A 20,774-nucleotide genomic window follows, 5' to 3' on the forward strand; every position below is an offset into this window, starting at 1 on the left:
AAATAAGAAACGTGCTCCTTTTTATTTTCTTTTTACATTAACATAATACACAAATATTCAATTAAAAAATAAGCAGCAGTAAATATGATGCAGTTTTCGTTTGTTTAGTTCGTTCTTCTATCTGATTACCACATTTTGCCGTAGAAAATTCTTTTACAACCATATAATTACATAATGTATTAAACGTAATAAGATATATATTATATCCATATACCTTATCTGTAGCTATACAAGTGAAATAATTTGCCACATAATATATAGAAAATATCACTTATGCTTTACATAATAGCATAGAGCATCAGAGAGAACAATACCTTATTTTGGTATTATGGAACCAAACAGTATAACTACATAATTAGTAATAAAAATAATATTTGATAATTGTAGCAACAATTATTGTACATAAGTTACAAATTAAATTGTACATATAAAATTATTATCAATTTGGTTTACGTATAAATAAATCTGTGCATAATTAAATTACATTTTTAATAAAAATTAGGTACGGAATGCTAGTCTATCGTCAGTGTTGCTTTTTTCGATGATCTACCTTATTTCCTATCGGTAATCACAGGAGACACACCTTATCCTGTCATATCGACTGAAACTAATATTGCACATCAGCGCTATATGTGATGGGAATTAAAATCAAAAATATTGATTTTTGAAATGACAATCAGTACAATGTTGTCGATGTAAAAAATTCTTTATTCATTAAATTGAACGTCGTAACATTTCACTATTAAATGAATGCAATAACTTAAGTTAGGATATAACTTCGCCCGTTTCGGTGTTTAATGATTTGCCAATATTGTAATCCAAGGGCGCCTAAGTAACTGGCAGCTCGCGTGTTCCATAGTGACATTCCCCTCACGAAAATTTACCCTTTCCATACCCACTTTAACCTGTTTGTATTGAACACTACATAGAACAGCTTAGGTGCAGTCTCGGGGAGCTCCTACAATAGAAGTAGTGGGGAAATGCTGTGTATAAGTTACTAGCACAAGGGGAATCAGTTAGACATCCCAGTTGTAATCGATGCGTCTCTATGGTGTTTTATCGCATTTACTACTTGGTTAGTTTCTATTATTTAGTTTGATGTAGTTCTCCTATTCACCATTCTCTACACGTAAAAAAGTACAAAACCTTTCATTGTTTACATAGTCAATAAATCAGAACATGTGACACGAAGTCGCGTAATATGTATATCTATCAATATGTCTGTGTTGGATCTCTAATATTTATATTGGTGTTTATTCTCTTACATTAATAATTTCGCATTCTTTTTTATAATCAAATAATTACTCGATCTAATAAATTATTTAAATGTGGCATAGAAGACTTTTTCAGTGGAACTTACAATTCAAATTCGAGGAAATTTCGCGCCGCGATGAATTTACGTTCTCGCTAACGTGTGGCGTGACAATCGAATTGTACCGGACATACTGCACCCGAATTTATACCGCCATATTGTCTCTCGTGTGCGAGAAAAAACATTGTGGTCACATGGCGAAGTTTTCTATAAAAGCTGAAGAAAGTTGATTGTTCGGTGTGCTCGGAAATTCATTGTACTTATTCGTTGGACCTATACAGAAGATCGAAGAATAATTAAACGTCGAATGACGCGTAATTACACAGGTACGTCTACCATTTTTCTGCAGACCTCGTGTTCGTACAATTCGCCTAGCGGCTTTTCTTTATTATCTTTTACACATCGCTTCACAAAACTGATACGTTCTCGAAAATGATTCACAGCGATATATAGTTTGCTTGTTCAGTGAGCAAAATTCGTTGTTGTATCGTTCGAAGATGATTTTTAGGACATGACTCATATGGAGGCTGCGGTTATTTTCTCGTTGGATCGCGGACGCCTAAACGAAATTTAGCTGATCACAATATGGGTATATCATTCTAATACAGACAGAATTCAAGTGCTTGAATACACGTGACGTATTCTAGGCGTTATTTTGTTACAGTTTGTTTCGTGTACTGGGTGTTCTCTTTCATTCCCAGAAAAACGCGTCTCGTGTATCAATTCTTTTCCTTTTCGTAACTAAAATATTGCTAATTGACATGAGATAATAGACGACATCTGGAAATAATGAGTTCGTGGAACGTTCAGCGGCCGTTAACCTTCTTGCCACGATTAATATTTCGTGCATGGTCTTATTCGTGTATTTACTAAGTTGACATCCGTGAACTAGAATACATATTGCAACTTCTACTACGCGTAATTTAAACAAATAGTAATGTTGATAAAAACGACACCAAAAATTCGTGATTTTTTCACAAAGAAAAGTATTCTCTTGGATATCCTGTATTTATTACTTGTGAACTATACCCGATGAAATCTGTCGAAAACAAATCGTTCGGGCACGTATGCGCATGAAGCGTTGAACGTTCAACGCAGCTATGGTGGTCCCTCTGTTGTTCCTCCATCTATGTACGGACATTTAAAGGGTCAACAGACTGTAGAGTCGCTTTTAGTTACGTGCTATTTCTAAGATGTATCCGTTCGGTATCCCACCGCCTCGCTTTCTAAGGCGGTTGGCCCTGAATATGGCATTGGCTATTTCCGTGTATACTACTGGAGTCATCATTTAATTGTTCGTCGATAGAGCCACGTGATAGGTTGCCGGAAAAATAAATTTGTTGTTGCAGGATTATTAGTAAGCCTGTTCGAAGTTACCGAAGTAATGGAAATATTTATGTGGAATGGCGCGAACATTATTAAGAAAGGGTATTGGTAAATAAAAGCAAATAATCTGTCATTGTGTAGATTATTGCTAATTCACAATTAAAATATCGCGAAAGTTCTATTACTTCGTGGTACTGTATATTTATCTTACTGCTCCCTGGCATGATAGTAATTTCCAAAAATAATTCTTGAATATTTATTGTGAAATAACGTTCACGTAATTCGCCGATGGAATTCATGAACACTTGTATTTGTGCTACATCACACTCGTAGTGTTGCAGACAAAATAAACTTTCAAGCCTTTTACATTCTGCACTTCACTTGTTCAGAAAAATAGTAATAGTGAAATTACTGGTCGAAACGACATGCGTAAGTGAAAATTCACATAATCATCAATATACAGTATGAATTGATGACACGTATATATTTTTGATAAATGTTTATTGCGAATGCTTATACAGTCAGAATCTTGAAAATTCTCTGTTTATCGTTTAAAATATAATCGGCAACACTGGTGTTAAGACCTCAGTAGTAAATAAATAAACATTCACGCACATGGAAGGTCGAACGTATAATTAAGAAAGTTGAAATAGAAGATCTCTTACGATTCACCTTCGATGGATGGTGGTTATCAACACACATCTACTATCAACACTACAAATACAAAGTAGATAGGACCCAAACATCTTGTAAGTCGCATTAATCTCTAGAGATAAGAAGCACAGCCGACTCTCCTTCCCAAGCCTATGAACATAAGGATAACGAAGGGCACTCAGTTATCGACCGATTTCATTTACTTGATACACATATTAAGCGACTCTTTAACCTTATTAATATTCGAATTTGAATGGTCGTATCGGAATCTCGAACTCGTACTCATCGATATCTCGCGATCGTTTCGGTCGATGTCTGGTTTTATACAAACGTTACACAAGGCTGTAACAGTTATTCAATTTTGTCATCAACAATTTATATCATACTCGATGCATTCACAACTTTTAATTTTTGAAGCACCTTGACCTCTGCTCTAGCTGATCTTTCACACATTGGATTATAATGTGTCTCTTCCTTTACCACATTTTCTATGTTTGATGAAACTTAAACACTGTTCATAGAAAATATTGTTTGATAAAAGCAATATCATTGACCATTTAGTCCTGAATTTTCCATGATTGGACAGTGGAAATATTTTCGTTAGTGCTTCATGAGAATAGTATGGTTTCTTTATTGTCCCTTTCGGTTGCGTGGCTTGTCCTTCTCTTGGACTCCTCTTCGTCCTCTCGTCGGTCCCCTCTCGGCTACTCTTACCGATGCCTGGTTACTTCATCGTTCTGCGTACAGGTTGGACATTCCAAGAGCACGTTGAACCACGGTCACCTTTGTTTCTTGCATATCTCCGCGTCTTCTATCTGCTTGAGTAAATCCGCGAGTTAGATGGGTGCCTCCCCCTACGTCGACGAATAAACCAATAATAACGGAACAAATTGAAGCGGTGAGCCATCGCGACGCATCTCGTCACGAAACGCCGTTCACAAGCGTGTAGCGTTTTAACCGTTCAAGGACTGACGTGTCCCTCACGATCCTCGCCGAAAGTACGAAAAGCTCGTTTCGTAGTTCGTCATAGTAGGTAACAGTTAACAGAAAAAATATAAATATCATAATTTTAAATACTTAAATTGTTCAATGAAACGTACGTTGCACTGTACACAAGTTAATCCAGAAATAATAATAAACAGTATTGCGGTCCTCGGCACTCAAACGCCTAACCCTTTGCCATATAATGACGTGTGGGACAAGTGTTGAGGATTTCTAGCTCAGTTTAATCAAAATCAATGTTATTTCGTTATATGTAGCTCCGAGTAAAAAATTATTTTTCTATTATCAATGCTTCACCTTTAAAGCAAATGTGCACTTAACAACGAACAGAAAGTTTCTTCTCGTCGTAAATTAACTAATAATTGATATTTAATAATTCAATTAAAAAATTAATTAACACGTTGATTGTCATAACGGCCACTTACGACCTACTGTTCTGAATTGCTTGAAAATAATGATAACATGTAAGATGATTGATGTTAAATAAAAATATTTAATAACGTAAATTGATAGAAGCGTAATGTAAGGATTATGATGCCAAATAATTAATAATTCTTCTTATTCATTTTTGTTACGAAAGAATAAGTGTTATGTAAAACGCTCAAGATTTCCGTGGTAGTTAACGTGTTAATAAATAAAGTAATTTATAGTCGCGAAGAGAATCGTATGGTGAGGAGTTAAAGCCCATCCTTATGAAGTCTGCCATGCAGGTATATCATTTTCAGAACGATGAAAGGATGTTGCGAACGATCGGAATACGGTTCGTTGTATCTTGGAGATGTGGTGAGGGGACCTAGATACAGTTCTCGTGATCCAAATATACTCATATCCGGGTATTCCAGATATTATCTGTCCTCGAATTTCATAAGTGGCCACGAACAGCCCGGAGCCATTAAGGACGCTTAAACTGGCCCGTTAAATACAACCGTATTGTCCTGGCCTGTTCGCACACTTTATATTGTGTAATCAAAGGTGTATTAACCTCCGCTGTGCTGACCGCTGTACAGACAACATGGACCCATAGCTCATTCTCGCTTGTACAAATATTTTCAATGTAGCTCTCATTATTTTATCGTACCACTTTCATTTCCGAGGAAAATTTTAGCAACGAAACGATCTGTTGCATTCTTCAAGTCTATTTGCTCCAAATACCTGCCCGACTTTTAACATTACGTCTTTTGTTTTATCATCAAATTGATCACATCCTTATTCTTTTTCTAAGATAATTTGAATTTAAGAACATTATTAAATACTTGTTCCTGCCTGTTCTTATTTTTGGCGTAATGCTTCAAACGTATAGGTACATTAAGGAGTACACTAGGGTTGACAATACAGAAACCATTAAAAATTCAAGAGAGAATTGTGGGGGGGGTCTTTTTTTTCAAGATAATATAAAATGTAACAAGCTCGTGTGTGTATAATACGTGACAAATATCAATGATAAAAGAACCGTGAACATAAATAATATTCTCGATCGAATCAAACGAGTCGGAAACTGTACTTTTCGAGGCTCGTTTGCCTCATTAGCGTTGTAACAATATACAGCTATGCATGCGTAACAATATACTCTATAAACAGATGGCGAAGCGATTCTAGTGCAGTTGGGTTCGAATACACTCAGGGCTAAACGAAGAAATATAACTTTGTCGTTTTGTTAGGTTGAACATATTGATCAGGCGTCCAATGAATGAACGATCGTCTGCCTCCTTTTCTTTTTATTCGAAATTTTTCTTTCACGAGATTTCAAACGTAACCTACTTCCTCGAGCGTCCACTCGCCTGTCCCGATCTTCACCGGACAACGGTTACCGGTTTCGTTTTAATTGAACTTTTTGTTTTTTTCGTTCACCGCGTATCCCTTCTCCCTTTCGAGCAGCCCGGACCTGAAATCATGTTCCCGAGTGATCCCGGCCGATCACCTTTCTCGCTTTCGTCCCTTCGAAAGAAAACCAGCGACTATTCGTCGGTCGTTTGTGCATCGCACGAAATTATTCGATGCACGTGAACGATTAGGATAAAGTATTTATTACGTTCGGATGTTCCTGCTGTAATATATTTAACAACTAGCACAGCGTGAAAGTTCCCTCAAATAATAAATTATGGTAATTTTGTATACATAACATCCGGATTTACGTTGCTGCGCGAATATCAATGAAACATTGCCAAGAAGATAACGGTGTATTAAGTAATAACAATTGTCCCTCTTCGGTATCCACACGTAATATTTTCTTTATTCGTATTCATGCAGCTGTGTTTAAAGATAACACAAAATTTTATGTGCAGTTCAATGATTTAATAATGATAATGTTCGAAAGTATGTTACTCAATAGATATCCGTAATTAATTTTAGGTTTAAAATGAAATGATCGGTATCAGGTTAATTGTATCATCGGTATCTCATCAGTCTTCGAGTGTAAGTGTTATAAATCTATACTTCGAATTAAATACTCAAACGTAACTTGTTTATCCGTATCTTATCTATTTTGTATATTTGTTCGTTTAATTTTTTACGATGCAGTTTTTGAAAAATAATGTTTCTGCAACATTCAAAGATATTTTCAAGAAATACTGATAAATATATGTTTCTAATATTCTAGACGATATCAGTAAAATGTTCTTAGTATTTCGTATTCGATGGATGCGAGAAGGCTGTTCTTCTGTCTTTGTAAGATTACTATTTTGTTGGAAAGGTAATTACATTATACTAAATGGAATATTGATAATCTGATGTAACAATTACTATGTTGTTACTATTTATTATCACTGTATATTTACACTATCGCTGGCACAACAATCTTATCTGTGAAAGTAATCACACTATAGCCACAAACAAATAATAGTTTTATCACCGATTAATGCTCTTGAGCTGCACTTATGTAAGCGCACTATTAATTATATTATTGCTTCCTTTGATTTGAGTGCAATCTGAAATTTCGTATCCACGCGTTCATAAATATATTCTATATCCAATCCTACAATTCAATTTCTACTTGTATGACGAACGTGACTATACGTTTCATGTAAATTAACGAACAGTTATTATCATGTTGTGTACGGTCACGTGTGAATGAATTGCAAATACTGGTGTGTATCCATTGCGTATTTTGCATTCACAGTTCATCATTATCGCACTAATTGTAAGAGCTATGGAACCTTCTTTCTTATGCAATAGTTATAGTACAATCGTGGATTTACATTTTACATAAAATTATTTGCACAATACAAATTATCATAATGCTTGCAACAAATTCAAAATAAATTGAAATTGTATTCAATTATTTTAATCCTTTTCATTTAAAAATTGTAGAATTTTAGTTTACAATTTTGTTAAGACTCTTCGTTATTGCCGCTGTTTCATATCAAAAGTTTTGAGATGTTTTAATGATCATAGGTACGTAACTTTTCATAGCAAGTTCACAAATGAAATCCATTACCTATTGGTTGTTTAGATGGAAAAGGCCGTGTTCATGAAATACGCGTTTTTAATATTGCGCGTAGGTAACTCGAATTCCTTGGAACCACCAGTTCGGCGCGGCAACCTGTTTGCTCGAGATTGTGTCCCACGTTAACGGCCGTGGACGAAAACCTATAATTTTATAAGGCGTTACGCAACATCTTCCTTTGGTCACCAATTTTGTTCCTTTTACTTTCAGCAAGGATTTCACGATAAATTTGAGCCACTGGATTTCTTAATCGCATTCCTACAGAGACACGTAATTAGAAAATGTGCTTCACATATTTCCGCTGGATTAATTCGAAATATCGCAGGTTGTTATCAAAGGAGAAAAAGAGAGCTGTTACTCTTTATCTCATAGCAAAGATTCCATAATTTAAAATTCAGATCCGTAAAATGAGGGAATAAATTATATACATAAAATTTTGCAGTGCATTAAAAAAGAAAAGACTAAACTGGTTTATACTTAATTTTGCAGAATTAATGATACGGTGCATTTATGAAATGCAAGGAAAGTCCATAAATTTTATTTGCCTTTCGAAAATTCAATTTGGGTAACTTAAATTGTATTACGCGTAGTGTACACTAATTGTAGCGCAAAATTTATGGCAATTTAGCGTTTAGAATTGGCCGATCTCCTTCCCTGACTAAACAATCAAATTCAATCAAGAGGTTTGGGAACGTTTCATTAAGAATTTGGAGTGTAGCGTTTGTACCAATAAAAGGACCGTCATCATTAAATGGCTTGTCGTTAAATGGGAAGTTCCATAAACGAAGGCACCCACTTCTGCGTGCCATACTCATCTAATCAATAGTACTATACCAGTACCATAATTCAAAAAATATTTATTAAATGTTAAATAATAAGTATGCAAATAAAGAGCGAGCAAATTTTATTTTATTTTATTAATTTAATGTCAAAAAGTGTAACTTTAAAATTGAAATATTTTTCCATCTTTTTTTTTTAATTTTGTTCTCCGTTTCGCAGGCATTCTGAAGTGGTCTAACTGTTAGGTATAGTTTTTATTAAAGGAACACATTTCGTGCAAATATAGTTACACTAAATTAGATAAAGAATTTCAAGTGACAACTTAAAGATAAGGAAGAGGTCGTTTCTTCTTCAGTTGAACGAGCTTGAATAATATTGTTTACGAAATTTAGTGATATTTTCCTTTTGCGCCTGCAAACACGTAGCGTGTTATGATTAATCATAGATCCGAGGCAGCGACACTCTAGCTGCCCAGGCTTTTAGTAACGTTTCCCTAATATTGCAGCCTAGTTTCATCGGTCGGTCAAATGACACACCAATGAGTACTCATACTGACATAATACTATTCGACCTGTTGTCTATCACAGTCAGTGTCACTCGATCCTTCAACCCCTACCACCAGTAGAGCTATCAGCAAAGTTAGTGATATGTTCGAATAATTCTTCCTAATGAATGTGACCTTATGTCGTAAATGCTTTCTGATAATAACTCTACTAAAAATATTCATTTACATATGCGCATTCATTTGAATAATTATACTCAAAGGATTTCCCCGATCTGCCACAATTCTAGGAATCCATGTGGTATTACAATGAACACTTGAAAGATCGTTCGCAAGATCGTTTTTATTTTTGTTCTACAAGTAGTTACTAAATGGTTTCAAACATTTAGATAGGACTTCTAGATTTCTTACCTAAGAATCTCATTAATTTCGTATTGCTGTCGTTGATGTCTCATTTCCAAACGAAACAACGTTAAAGTAAAACTATCAGGTACAGCGCGAGTATTAAAAACCTAATGAAATCGAAGTATCCACATTTTCTAATTCAATTCATCGTCAAACAAATGGTCCTAAATCGAATCTTCCCCACAGTGTCGCGCGGCGAATCATTCCTATCGGCCGATTGGCAGAGCCGTTCACAGCTAGCAATTCCTAAACTTATTTCTAGTAACACACACATCGCGTTGTCGGCGATAAATATTCCATATTCATTTCGGCTGACAACGTCCCAATGGCACGGGAGAAGAAGAAATGGTTCTCGAACGTTATCAGAGCGGTTATCACCGTGTGAGCGCCGCTTAACGTAATCGCGTCTGCGCAATCGCGAGCGGTTCCGGTTGAACTGGTCTCCAGAGTTACCGCGTGCTGAAAGCCGCGGGTTGTTCCGCAAACCGCAGTACCCGCCGCGTCAGTCACCGTTAAAGCGAGAGGACCGGCGAGATCCAGTTCGAAATTATTTCACGCCCGATCCCGTCGAGCTCCCATCTCAGTTTTCACTGTTTCACGAGCCGCCTCGTTTGTTCCTTCGACAGTTCTTTCGGACAAATACGACCAGACCCCCCCGAGGACCCCGCCACCAGTACAGATGGAAGAAAGCATGGACGTAACGTCGGTGAGTGCCGTCCGAAACGTAAAAGTTAATGCTTATGGGTTCGACCTTCATAGGTTCTGTTTGCCTCGTGTCCCATGGTTTCCTTGGGAATTTCCCTAGTCTCCCCCCCCCCCCCCCCGTATATCCCTCACCACCCTCCCCGCTGCCCAGCCATGTGTCGCAATCGTTCCATCAACGACGAAAGTTCTTTCACGAAGGATGCTGCTCTTCAATTTCTCCTTACAGGCGAAACAGTCTTCGTTATCGAACACATGTAAAACTAAAATTGTGAGTTTGTAATTCGTCGTTATTCTCGGACGGGGGTTTCAGTAGTGATTTTTTAGCAAGGATATTTGTGGACGGAGAAAGGAAGGGAAAGGTTACGTATGCGTGCCTCGTGTTCTGTGTAGACGATTTGGGAATATGTGAAACCATAGCCACGGGAACGTACTTGGAACATCGTTCACGTGGGTGTTGTTTTTTTCTCCTGTTTTTGAAATTCCTCCTCAATGGAAATGGAACCGTTTCTCGGAACTTTAGGCATCACAGATGGAAACCTCCGGCGAGCAACGTGACCGGGCGAACGCGCTATACACAGGCCGCCGCGCGCCGCTTCGATGTGTGTATCGTCAAGCGTGTGTGGACCGCGCGAAAGTAAATAGAGATTGTGTGAAATTGGATGCTCCGGACAACTCATTCGGAAAACATTCTGCTTCGTAATTTGAATTAGATATCGCTTGTTGTTGTGTGCGTGACACCTGTACACAAATTCGAGAATATGTGTCCTTTATAAAATTTTGTTTATTGTTGAATTTCAATTTCTTCGCTTGTGTTCTGGATCACCCTGTATACTTAACCACGTTTTTGATATATTGGGAAAAGTGTTTCGAGTTGGTGAATATTGGAGAGGCTTTCACAACGTAAACATGGAATTTTGTATTCTTTTTCTTTTAACAGTATACTCCAAAACGATTTTGAAATAGAATCTAAATCTCTGATATGTATTTCAGTAATTGATATTGCGTTTCTATTTATAAATCCATTTCTTTTGAAAATGCTTGTATCATTCAACTTTGTGTCGTATATTTTGTAGCACTCTGTATACGCCTTGTCAATAAATACTTTAGAAACATATGGTCTAAGAATATTCGCCTATACGGAAAAAATATATTAATTTTCTAATAAATTCTGATGTACAACACGAATCCTAAATATAAATAGATCGTCAATATTTAAATTGAGTACAATTGATTCTTGGACCTTAACTTTTACATCAGGGTGAAATACAATAATAGGACACTATTCTAAACATATCTGGTACCGTACCCGTTAGCGCTGTTACAAAATTTGTCAATACTATTGAAAAATAAAATTCTTAAATCAAAATGAAAATAATCTTAAATTGAACCCGGTAATCAGAGTCCATTAATCCACTATTTGAGTCCAGAATCCATTAATTTGCAATGGATTACTTATCAATAATGAAGAATATATTCGGTTACTTTGTACCTAATAAAGTAATTATACGGATTAACACGCTACCGAAGAGGATCTTGCGAAAGCTACCGTGTTTATTCCAACGTCAATGAGTATTGTCTGTTTGGGGAACAGTTTAACTAAGAATATTTGCGACCGCATTAACTTTTAAAGAGAGTTTCGTATACGTACACATTTATCAAATTGTTTCAGTTTATGAACAATGTATTTTTATGGTATTTACATTAATATTAATCGCGCTCAGTTCACGGAACTGTAAAAATCCTTGAACCTTTTTTCGTAATTAAGATATTCAAGCAGGTACACTTCGCATCCGGAAGTTACGCTTGTGAAACATTAATTAGTGAAGGAAACTACATAAAGGTGAACTCACATTATGCCTTTGCTTCACCTGGGCAGGATTCTCTGGATTTCATTCTGAAAATCTCTTAAAACTAGATACGGCATCATATGAGTGGCTGTGTATACTCGGTATGCTCGATCGACGATCGAAAGTACGTGTCAGTTATCGGTTTTAATAGATAGTCAGTAAAATAATTGAATCCTCGAAGGACAAACCGAACATATGAATGGAGATAAAATTGAATGCAAGAAAACCGCTGTGGGGCGCGTTATAGTATGAATGACAAAAGAAGTTAAGCTAACGAGAGGTGCGGTGTGAGCCTACCTTAAGGCGAGCTTAAATAAGAATTATATTTCATCGACATTGCATGAACGTAGTTATAACGTTATTTTCAATCGTTTATTTGTTTTTGCTATCAGTGCAATTCGAATGGAACGCATGACTAAGTTTAAAACAATTTATTCTTGTTTACCAGCAACGTATATCACTGTTTTCGTAAATTTGTCACTATTTTTCAAAATATTGTATGGATTTTTTTTTTTTTTAAATGAGTAACTATATTTTAAGTATTTATAAGTTTTACAATGCAAACAGATTTTTCCTAAGCTACTTTTGTTTATTTCAGAATAAAAAGTGTATCAACAACAACAGCTACAGTGGATCAGAAACATGTCATCTACTCACATACAATTTGTGAAGTGGAGTTTTCCTGCATTTGCACTTATAATTGGTCTCCTTTGGTACAAACGTCGTCGAGTAGACAGAGCTGATCCAGGTGGAATTCCTAATTCAGATTCCAGTGACAGAAGATATCTCAATTATAAAAAGGAAGCTGCTTCATCGAAAGCCGATTCAAGCTACTATGATTCTGACTTACATATTGAAGAATCATTTTCTTTAAGTTGTTGTAGTAAATCAACAGAAGAGATCATTTGTAGCCCTACAAAACGAAGCGAAAGTTTAGATATTCCTCAGAGGAAGTCAGGGTCACAGTCTGTTTTTACACGGTCGAGAACACCCTCCCGAGACGAGGAAGTATGGTACAATTACATGGATGCTACTACATCGAGCAAAATGGACATACAACTTGGTAGTAATCCCAAGATAAGTAATTTCGAAATGATCGCTAGAAGCAGAAGCGCATCCTCTTTGGAAAATACTATTGATTCTAGTAACAAAGTAATGAAAATATTTGAAAATGTTGTTGAAGAGGGGGTGCAAAAGTCAGCATGTGAACAGAATTCACTAGAGCATGTTGATAAAGTCGAGGAAAATGGGATGGACACTGGATGCAGTTATCTCCCAAACAAAGAGCTACCTGTTACAACTCCATCTAAAGATAGTGCTAAGAATCAAGTGCAAGTATTATCCGAAAGAGATTCTGCTAATCACAGTCCAGTATCTGGAGTTCTAGAAGGTAGTGTTACAGACGAAGCTAGAAGCGAAGGAAGCACCGACAGTGGGAAAGGTAACATTAATAATTAATGTAAATTTGATTGAAATTTTAAATACCATTACTATAGTTTATTTCTGTTTTAGGAGGTAGTATTAAGGGTCACCCGAAGGACAACGCAATTCCTGTGACGTATGAATTTAGTGTACCACAAAATTTAGTAGGAAAACTAATTGGTCATCATGGTAATTTCTTACAAAATATTCGAATTAAAGCAGATGTACACATCAGTGTGAAACGTCATCCCACGTCAAGAGATGTAAAAGTTTGTGCCATAGAAGGTTCCTCTGAAGGGATTAACGTTGCTCTGGATATGATACGACAAAAGTTTCCAGAAAAGAAATATCCCCATATGACCCTTGAACAAATTTTACCAACAAATGAACCAGAGGTCTTATGGCTCACAGAACTAATGCAGTTATCCTTGGTAGAAGGAGTAAATAATGATGTTGTTGTGTGTCACGTAGTGAAACCAAATCATTTTTTCGTACAGCTTCCTACTCACCCTACATACCCATTTCTGCGGAGTTTAGACGAAAATATGACACAATTATATAATACAACAGAATCACCTCCCGTTCCAGATGAACTTAGTAGTACGTTTGTATACTACACTATTACATTTCTTAGCAACATTATAAAAGTATTTAAACATAATTTTATACAAATAAATTATTCATTTAATTAATTAACATACATACGAATCTTATACTTTGTAATTTGCAGAAGGTATGATCTTAGTTGCAAAGTGGTTCGATAGATGGGTAAGGGTATACGTTGAAAAACCAGATCCTAGCGGTGAACGACATTTAGTAAGACTCGTAGATCATGGCGGTTACTGGTACTTCAGTAATGCGGAGATGAAAAAAATTAGGGCAGATTATCTCACAATGCCATTCCAAGCAATTGAAATATTTCTAGCAAATGTACGACCGAAGAATGGTAAGTAAAAGTAAATTATAAGCTATAAAAGCTTCATATCATGAATCATCCTGTATATCATATATATTTTGCACTAGGTGAGTGGAATCAGGAGGCTTATGATGTAGTTGTTCACATGTGTAACGGTATTGTTGGTCAAGCCCAAATTGAAGGTTATATTAATACTAGTACATACGTTAATCTTTATCTTAATATTCACAAACACGGGGTAAGCATTTGCGTATAAGGTATTTTTACAAATTTTCAACAACCTCGTGAATATTGTTCATGTTATATTTTTTGTTTTTATTTTTCTCAGGTAATATCCCTAGCTGATGAATTAATAGTTCGTGAATTTGCGGAACCAGCGCCGCTAGAAAGTATAGTTCCAGAAGAAGGTATATCGATTTCATAAGATACGAAATAAGAGTTTAGTCTTTATTAATCGACTTGTATAAAGATGAATCATGTGGTGATAATACGTGATCGTGTAATTTTTTAGTCACTATACGCGTGTATTTGAAGCGATTTTTCACTCTCGAAATTTCATACTTCATAATTTCAAACTTCAGCAATAAGATATAGATATATACTTCTTGCTATTGATTGAAACAACCACTTTTTCAATCTATTTCACATAGGTATATTTATTGCGCCTACAAGAGGACAGTACGAACTGACTTTTGATACTTTAATCAAATTAAGTTGTGAAAGAAACCAATTAAAGCAATCTTAAACAGTAGTATGACACACGATGACCGAATTTTTCAGACTATTAACAATTTACTTCTCGAAACAGAGACAAAGCTTATTGCTTTTTGGGATTGCTTTAAGTAGCCTTTCTTTGCATGTGAACAAAACTTTATTAAAGTATCCGGATTGCAGTTCAAATAGCGTCTCTTTGTGAGGTAGCTTCGATAATTTAAGAACTAAAACATGGCTAAGTTCTAATTGAAAACTATAATAAGAATTTAAAAAAAAAGAATGAAATACAAACTCTGAGACTGTTACTGAAGAAATGCAACTGACAGTTGCGTTTTGCATATTTAGGTTCCCTGAAGTCAGACCCTGATTATACCTTTGTATATAGTGTAATATTACTTCTCCTGTTATAAACTATTTATAATATATAGTAACGATAATAAGAATAATAAAAAAATAAAACGGATAGGCGCTAGCTAGCTCTACACGGCGATAACTATGACAAAATTGAAGATAGTAGATTTGTATGTTTTACATTTTTCAAACACGAAAAGTGATTACATTATTAACAAATGCAGACGAATCGGGAAATTCGCTTCTATGTGACCGTAATTTCCATTACATGCAAATTTATTCATTGGAAACACTTATGTTTTAGTTTATTAAGCTACGCCAGAGAGACTTATTTTGCCTAATCATGTCAGAAAATATTCTTTTAATCAATTTTCTTCTTTGTCATATTGTATTTTGATAATTATTAAAAAGAAATAATTATGAGGGCCATTATGTCCCTGGAAATTGGGATCGTTATTATCTCAAAACTGTTGAGAAACTGTATTATCGATATTATCTATGCAATTTAATGTTAGAGGCTTATATCATAAATAAATATGTATATGTTGATCGGAGTAGATGTAATTTTCAACAATAAGAAAAACAACGTATTGTATAGAACTTTTTTGCGTAATGATAATATTAATTTCTTTCCATAATTCTCTTCTGGTTACGCGGCAAGTAAACTGTTGTTCTTTGTTTTCTATATCCCGGTTGAAGTGTCTTACAAAATGTAATATTGCATTTTAATCAATTTTCTGCCATAGAGCAGATTACGAAAAGGCTGGTAGTCTTTTGGTAATAATATAGAGGATTATAAAATTTAACATTTACACTTAATTATATGATATTCAGCGAATTATTTCAGGCCTTTCATTTATTCGATATTAACTCTGAATTGTACTGAACAGTCGTAGCGATTATTTATAAGAAAAAAATACCACCGTAAGTGTGACAAAAATGATAAAAAAATATATAAAAAGAATGTGTCATTTGTAACTGATACTGTACCCGAGCGAAAACTACATCTCGAAAACTGTTACATGTTAATATTTACTGTTGTTGATACGTATTCATAATAGAAATATTTTTCTAGAGATATACATAGAATACAATTATTAAAGCCGCTCATATTCAACCGTGTATAAGCTTGATGATAAACCTTTTACATTGACCAGCACAGTATATTCCAATAATGTGTCGCAACGAAAATTGTTACACATATATCTTATTTTTAATATTGAATATACGTTTCCAATCAGAAGTAGTACAATCGATAATTTTGTCACGTCGGTCTCTTTGACTAGTATCTTCATCTTATGTACATGTACATGAAATATGACTGGCCGCAACATTCGAATTTATTCATGTTTCTTGTAACTTCATTTATCATTATCTGCTAAATTAAGCTCATTTTGTATATACCTCAATGTAACCTCTGGTATTCTCATTAAATTTATATCATTTTAATCAAGCTTTCTTATGTCCTATTTCAAACTTTTTAATTACTGTACACATTACATTTGTTAAGCATAGACAACTTAAAATTTCATATTTCTCTATATTTTTTTGCTAGTTCTATTAATATAATGTCTATAATTAGTACTTTAACATTTAAACAATTTTATAACCGCCCTGTATTTTCCTCGCTAAGTATTTTTATTATTATTTTTATTCTTCTTATTCTTATTGTCAAGTAAAACATGTTTTCGGGGACGAAAATGCAGAATCAACGATCTCACGAGTTGATGCCGGTTCTCCTTAGTACCTGTGCAATTCCAATTTTTATGCATTTTTGATGGGTAAATGTAACCTATTCAACATTTCATTCAGATAGTAATAATCACTTCGAAGGTACGGATTTAAAGTATCTTTTTATTGTTATAATTGTATTTTTTTTATTCGAATATTTTAATTCAAATAGTCTCTTTTATTTTTAGAGCACTTAGTAATATCACTATGGAGATGGTTGGCAGTTGTTTTGGTCCCTCTGTAGCATTTTGGGGCTTAAAAAAAAATGGATATTTCCATGTCTCTGTCAATTATCGTAATGCCAATAATAATGTTAATCATGAATATAGGTACAAAATGTACATGAAAATGTGGGTACAAATTTGTAGGTATCTTGTAATAATGCAGGGACTAATAATAATAAAAATAAAAACAAGACTGTTAGAACGTTTGTTAATTTTATTTATAATATTAATACATGAAAAATATGATTATAACTTTTGCTTTTTCTTAAACAATTCTTACGAGTCATTAGTGCGAATCAAAATCTTTTATATATGTATGTACATCTGGTTTATTTAGTATTTTAACGAAATTACATACATCTCCAATGAATGTTCGTTTACAAAATTATTTATGTATAAAAATTACGTAACATAATTGTATTAATTATTATTATCTTTATTAAACGAAGAGTGTATTCTTTGAAAATATTCCCGAAAAATTAGTTAAGTTCAAATAAGATACCATTGTAATTACATAGTATTTCGTTATTCTCTAATTTTAATTTCTTATACATAAATTTTGAATGATATTGCTTAATATGAAACTCCTTGCCTATTACGTTAGTACCAATTAATGGTCGATTAGTTATTACGTTATTCTTTATGACGAAATAAAACTGTAAATATTGAGTTAAGTAAATCTGTGTAGAATTAATAATGTTGCCTTCATTTATATATTTTTTTAACTATATTTACAATCAACAGCTCATTTCAATAAATTTTATTTTCATAGATTTAAACGATTATTAATAGATTGCTTAGTAATGCAATGTTCATACGCATAAAACAACAGCTCTCATTTAGTTTCTTTGTTTAAGAAATATAGTTTCAACTTAAAAATGTTCGTAACATTTGCGGACAGTAATGTCAATTTCAAATAAATTAGAATAATTCTGAATATATACGACAAATTAATGATAATGGCGTATACGGTATCTTTTTGTTCAGTAGTATGTAAATGTAAACAGGTATCGTGCATGTGTAGTGCATAGACATATGGGATGTGGTTGTTCTGTTAACTTACCACGTATTTTTTGATACTTCCTTTACATTACCAACCAGATTCAGTTATTGAGTCAATCGAATTAAAATTAGTATGTAAAATTAATTTATTATCGAGTAAAACATGTTTTCGAAGACGAAAATGGAGAATCAACGGTCTCATGTGTTGATGCCGGTTCTTCTTAGTGCTTGTGCAATTCCAATTTCTATGCTTTTTTGGTTCGTAAATGTAGCCTATTCAACATTTCATCCAGATAGTGATAATCACTTCGAAGGTACATATTTAGAACATCGTTTTTTTGTTATAATTGTGATTTTGTCTCGAATGTTTTGATTTGAATAACCTCTTTTATTTTTAGAGTACTTGGTGATATCACCATGGAGATGGTTGGCAGTTGTCTTGGTTCCTCTGTTTGTAGCATTTTGGGGCTTAAAAAAGAAAAGCATAGATATTACTGGCGCTATCCTTGGTAATCAAATATATTTATTGTTTTAAATGGAAGGAAATTATAATGAATTGTAGTTCTACATTATAAACAAAAAACTTTTGCATAAAATTTATTGAAATAATTTCTAAATATTGAAGATTAAAATAAAATGATGTAAGACTTATATATAAAAGTATAATTTCTTATAAAATGAAACATTTATTGACATGCACATTTTACATTAGAAGTATAATAATTATTTTGTGAAAGTTTGACTTCATAGATTCTTATACAGTCTAAAATTGTAATTGCACATTGTATTGCAGGATTTTTTATGGGTTTTATTTTGACGCTTACAAGTTACACTCATTTGGCTTGTCTCTTTGCATTCTTTATTTCATCTTCCAAAGCAACAAAGTTTCGTTCACACAAAAAGAGAAAACTTGAAGCAGATTTTAAGGAAGGTGGCCAAAGAAATTGGATTCAAGTTTTATGTAATGGTGGTATGGCAACACAATTAGCACTTATATATTTATTGGATGTTGGTTGTGGCGAACGACCTATAGATTTTGATAAGAATTATAGGAGTTCTTGGCTGTCAATTGGAATTTTAGGTATGTCTAATCGAAATAAAGGTATTTGACTTTATGAATTAAATTTCCAGGTCTTATGAAATGACACATTGGAGTAATATTTTAATTATTTGTGATTTAGGAGCTTTCGCATGTTGTAATGGAGATACCTGGGCTTCAGAAATTGGAACAGTTGTCGGTACCAGTGACCCTTTTTTGATTACCTCCAGAAAAAGAGTGCCAAGAGGTAAAGATACTGAAATTACAAAAATTAATTGTTCTTGCAAAAGTACTTGTTTATGTTTATAGGAACAAATGGTGGTGTCTCCTGGGTAGGTCTTTTGGTTTCCGCGCTCGGCGGATTGCTTGTGGGGTTATTTTATTACTTTACCGTACTATATACTGTAGACACCGCTGTACTTCAAGTAGCTGCACCACAATGGCCAGTTATTCTTATTGGAGGTATTGGAGGTCTTGTTGGTAGCATTATAGATTCTATACTAGGAGCTACTTTACAATATTCTGGTAAATTTTGTTTAAGTTGAGACTGTGTGTTCCATATTATGCAGTGATATTTAAAATTTTATTTTCCACTATAGGAATTAATGAGAATCGAGTGGTGGTTGAACGTCCTGGGAAAGGAGTAAAATACATTTGTGGTAGACAAATTTTGGATAATCACAGTGTTAATCTTTTATCAAGCGTTGCGGTCGCTCTCACTTTACCTAGAATAGCAAACTTAGTTTGGCCTTAAAAGTATTTATTTAACTGAACGAAGCAATGTGTAATTGAAAATTTGAATAAGTATTTACTACAGATAAATATTGAATTAATTAAATATAATACAATTATAATGTTTAATTAATTGGATATTTATCTGAATATAGATATTTATTTAAGCATTTCATTAAGCATATGTTTATGAAAGTGTATACTTTAATTTCCAGATATAAATTTATTTATACAGTTGCGCTAATTTAATGTTCATGGAGTCATTCCAATCATTTTTTGGCAGCGTTTCTTCTGAGCCAGTGTCTGTGTTACTTCAGACTTGTAATCAGTAATACCTCAGCAAGCAAAGAGTCATCAAAATGAAGAAGACAAAATTTTTTAAAGCAAAATATTGACTGTGAAAATATCACTAATCATGACCATATTTGAATAAATCTAAATAATACGAATGTATTATATAGAAATAAAAATTTTAATTGGATTTTTCAATATCTCTGCAAATTATTGTAATGCCAATGATAATGTTAAATCATGAATGTACGTACAAAATGTACGTATAAATATGGGTACAAATTTGTAGGTATTCTATAATAATGCAGAAATTAATAGTAATAATAAAAATAAAAATAATAGTTATAATAGTAAAATGCAATAATACAATTCCGCAA

At 33.9% G+C, this 20,774-nt stretch overlaps 2 protein-coding genes across 7 annotated transcripts; both read left to right on the forward strand.

The window, feature by feature from the left end:
* Window positions 1–1,486: 1,486 nt before the first annotated feature.
* On the forward strand, window positions 1,487–17,633 carry spoon (A-kinase anchor protein spoonbill). Of its 5 annotated transcripts, XR_012998356.1 has the most exons (9): window positions 1,488–1,638; window positions 10,050–10,129; window positions 12,574–13,416; window positions 13,488–13,997; window positions 14,128–14,343; window positions 14,421–14,551; window positions 14,642–14,720; window positions 17,055–17,211; window positions 17,298–17,633. XR_012998356.1 is itself a non-coding variant. In XM_076366568.1 (7 exons), exons 2-7 carry the CDS (start codon window positions 12,618–12,620, stop codon window positions 17,120–17,122), a joined length of 1,803 nt encoding a protein of 600 aa, XP_076222683.1. In that variant the 5' UTR covers window positions 1,487–1,638; window positions 12,574–12,617; the 3' UTR covers window positions 17,123–17,632. The 5 variants fall into 5 exon arrangements, 1 of the variants encoding a protein (XP_076222683.1); XR_012998354.1 differs by lacking the exon at window positions 10,050–10,129 and having other exon boundaries at window positions 1,487–1,638; window positions 17,298–17,630; XR_012998355.1 differs by lacking the exon at window positions 1,488–1,638 and having other exon boundaries at window positions 9,858–10,129; window positions 17,298–17,632.
* Window positions 17,634–17,933: 300 nt separating this feature from the next.
* Window positions 17,934–20,458, forward strand: LOC116425483 (transmembrane protein 19). Of its 2 annotated transcripts, none has more exons than XM_031973268.2 (7): window positions 17,934–18,649; window positions 18,734–18,844; window positions 19,129–19,416; window positions 19,517–19,621; window positions 19,665–19,706; window positions 19,783–19,899; window positions 19,974–20,314. In XM_031973268.2, the coding sequence occupies exons 1-7, from the start codon at window positions 18,499–18,501 to the stop codon at window positions 20,126–20,128; spliced, it is 969 nt and encodes a 322-aa protein (XP_031829128.1). In that variant the 5' UTR covers window positions 17,934–18,498; the 3' UTR covers window positions 20,129–20,314. The 2 variants fall into 2 exon arrangements, with proteins under 2 accessions (XP_031829128.1, XP_076222706.1); XM_076366591.1 differs by adding an exon at window positions 20,322–20,458 and having other exon boundaries at window positions 17,947–18,649; window positions 19,684–19,899; window positions 19,974–20,158.
* Window positions 20,459–20,774: the final 316 nt, after the last annotated feature.

Source organism: Nomia melanderi, chromosome 4, assembly GCF_051020985.1.
Source record: "Nomia melanderi isolate GNS246 chromosome 4, iyNomMela1, whole genome shotgun sequence".
Lineage (NCBI taxonomy): Eukaryota > Metazoa > Arthropoda > Insecta > Hymenoptera > Halictidae > Nomia > Nomia melanderi.

What these genes read in the sequence shown, in the direction of transcription:
- LOC116425483 (XM_076366591.1), top strand. Translation starts at nt 18,499, where the DNA reads ATGTTTTCGAAGACGAAAATGGAGAATCAACGGTCTCATGTGTTGATG. An exon ending in CAGAAAAAGAGTGCCAAGAG is followed by an intron (nt 19,622 to 19,683) that starts GTAAAGATACTG and finishes TTATGTTTATAG; the next exon opens with GAACAAATGGTGGTGTCTCC. An exon ending in AGCTACTTTACAATATTCTG is followed by an intron (nt 19,900 to 19,973) that starts GTAAATTTTGTT and finishes TTTCCACTATAG; the next exon opens with GAATTAATGAGAATCGAGTG.
- spoon (XM_076366568.1), top strand. Translation starts at nt 12,618, where the DNA reads ATGTCATCTACTCACATACAATTTGTGAAGTGGAGTTTTCCTGCATTT. An exon ending in TTAATATTCACAAACACGGG is followed by an intron (nt 14,552 to 14,641) that starts GTAAGCATTTGC and finishes TATTTTTCTCAG; the next exon opens with GTAATATCCCTAGCTGATGA. An exon ending in AAGTATAGTTCCAGAAGAAG is followed by an intron (nt 14,721 to 17,054) that starts GTATATCGATTT and finishes CTTATTGTCAAG; the next exon opens with TAAAACATGTTTTCGGGGAC.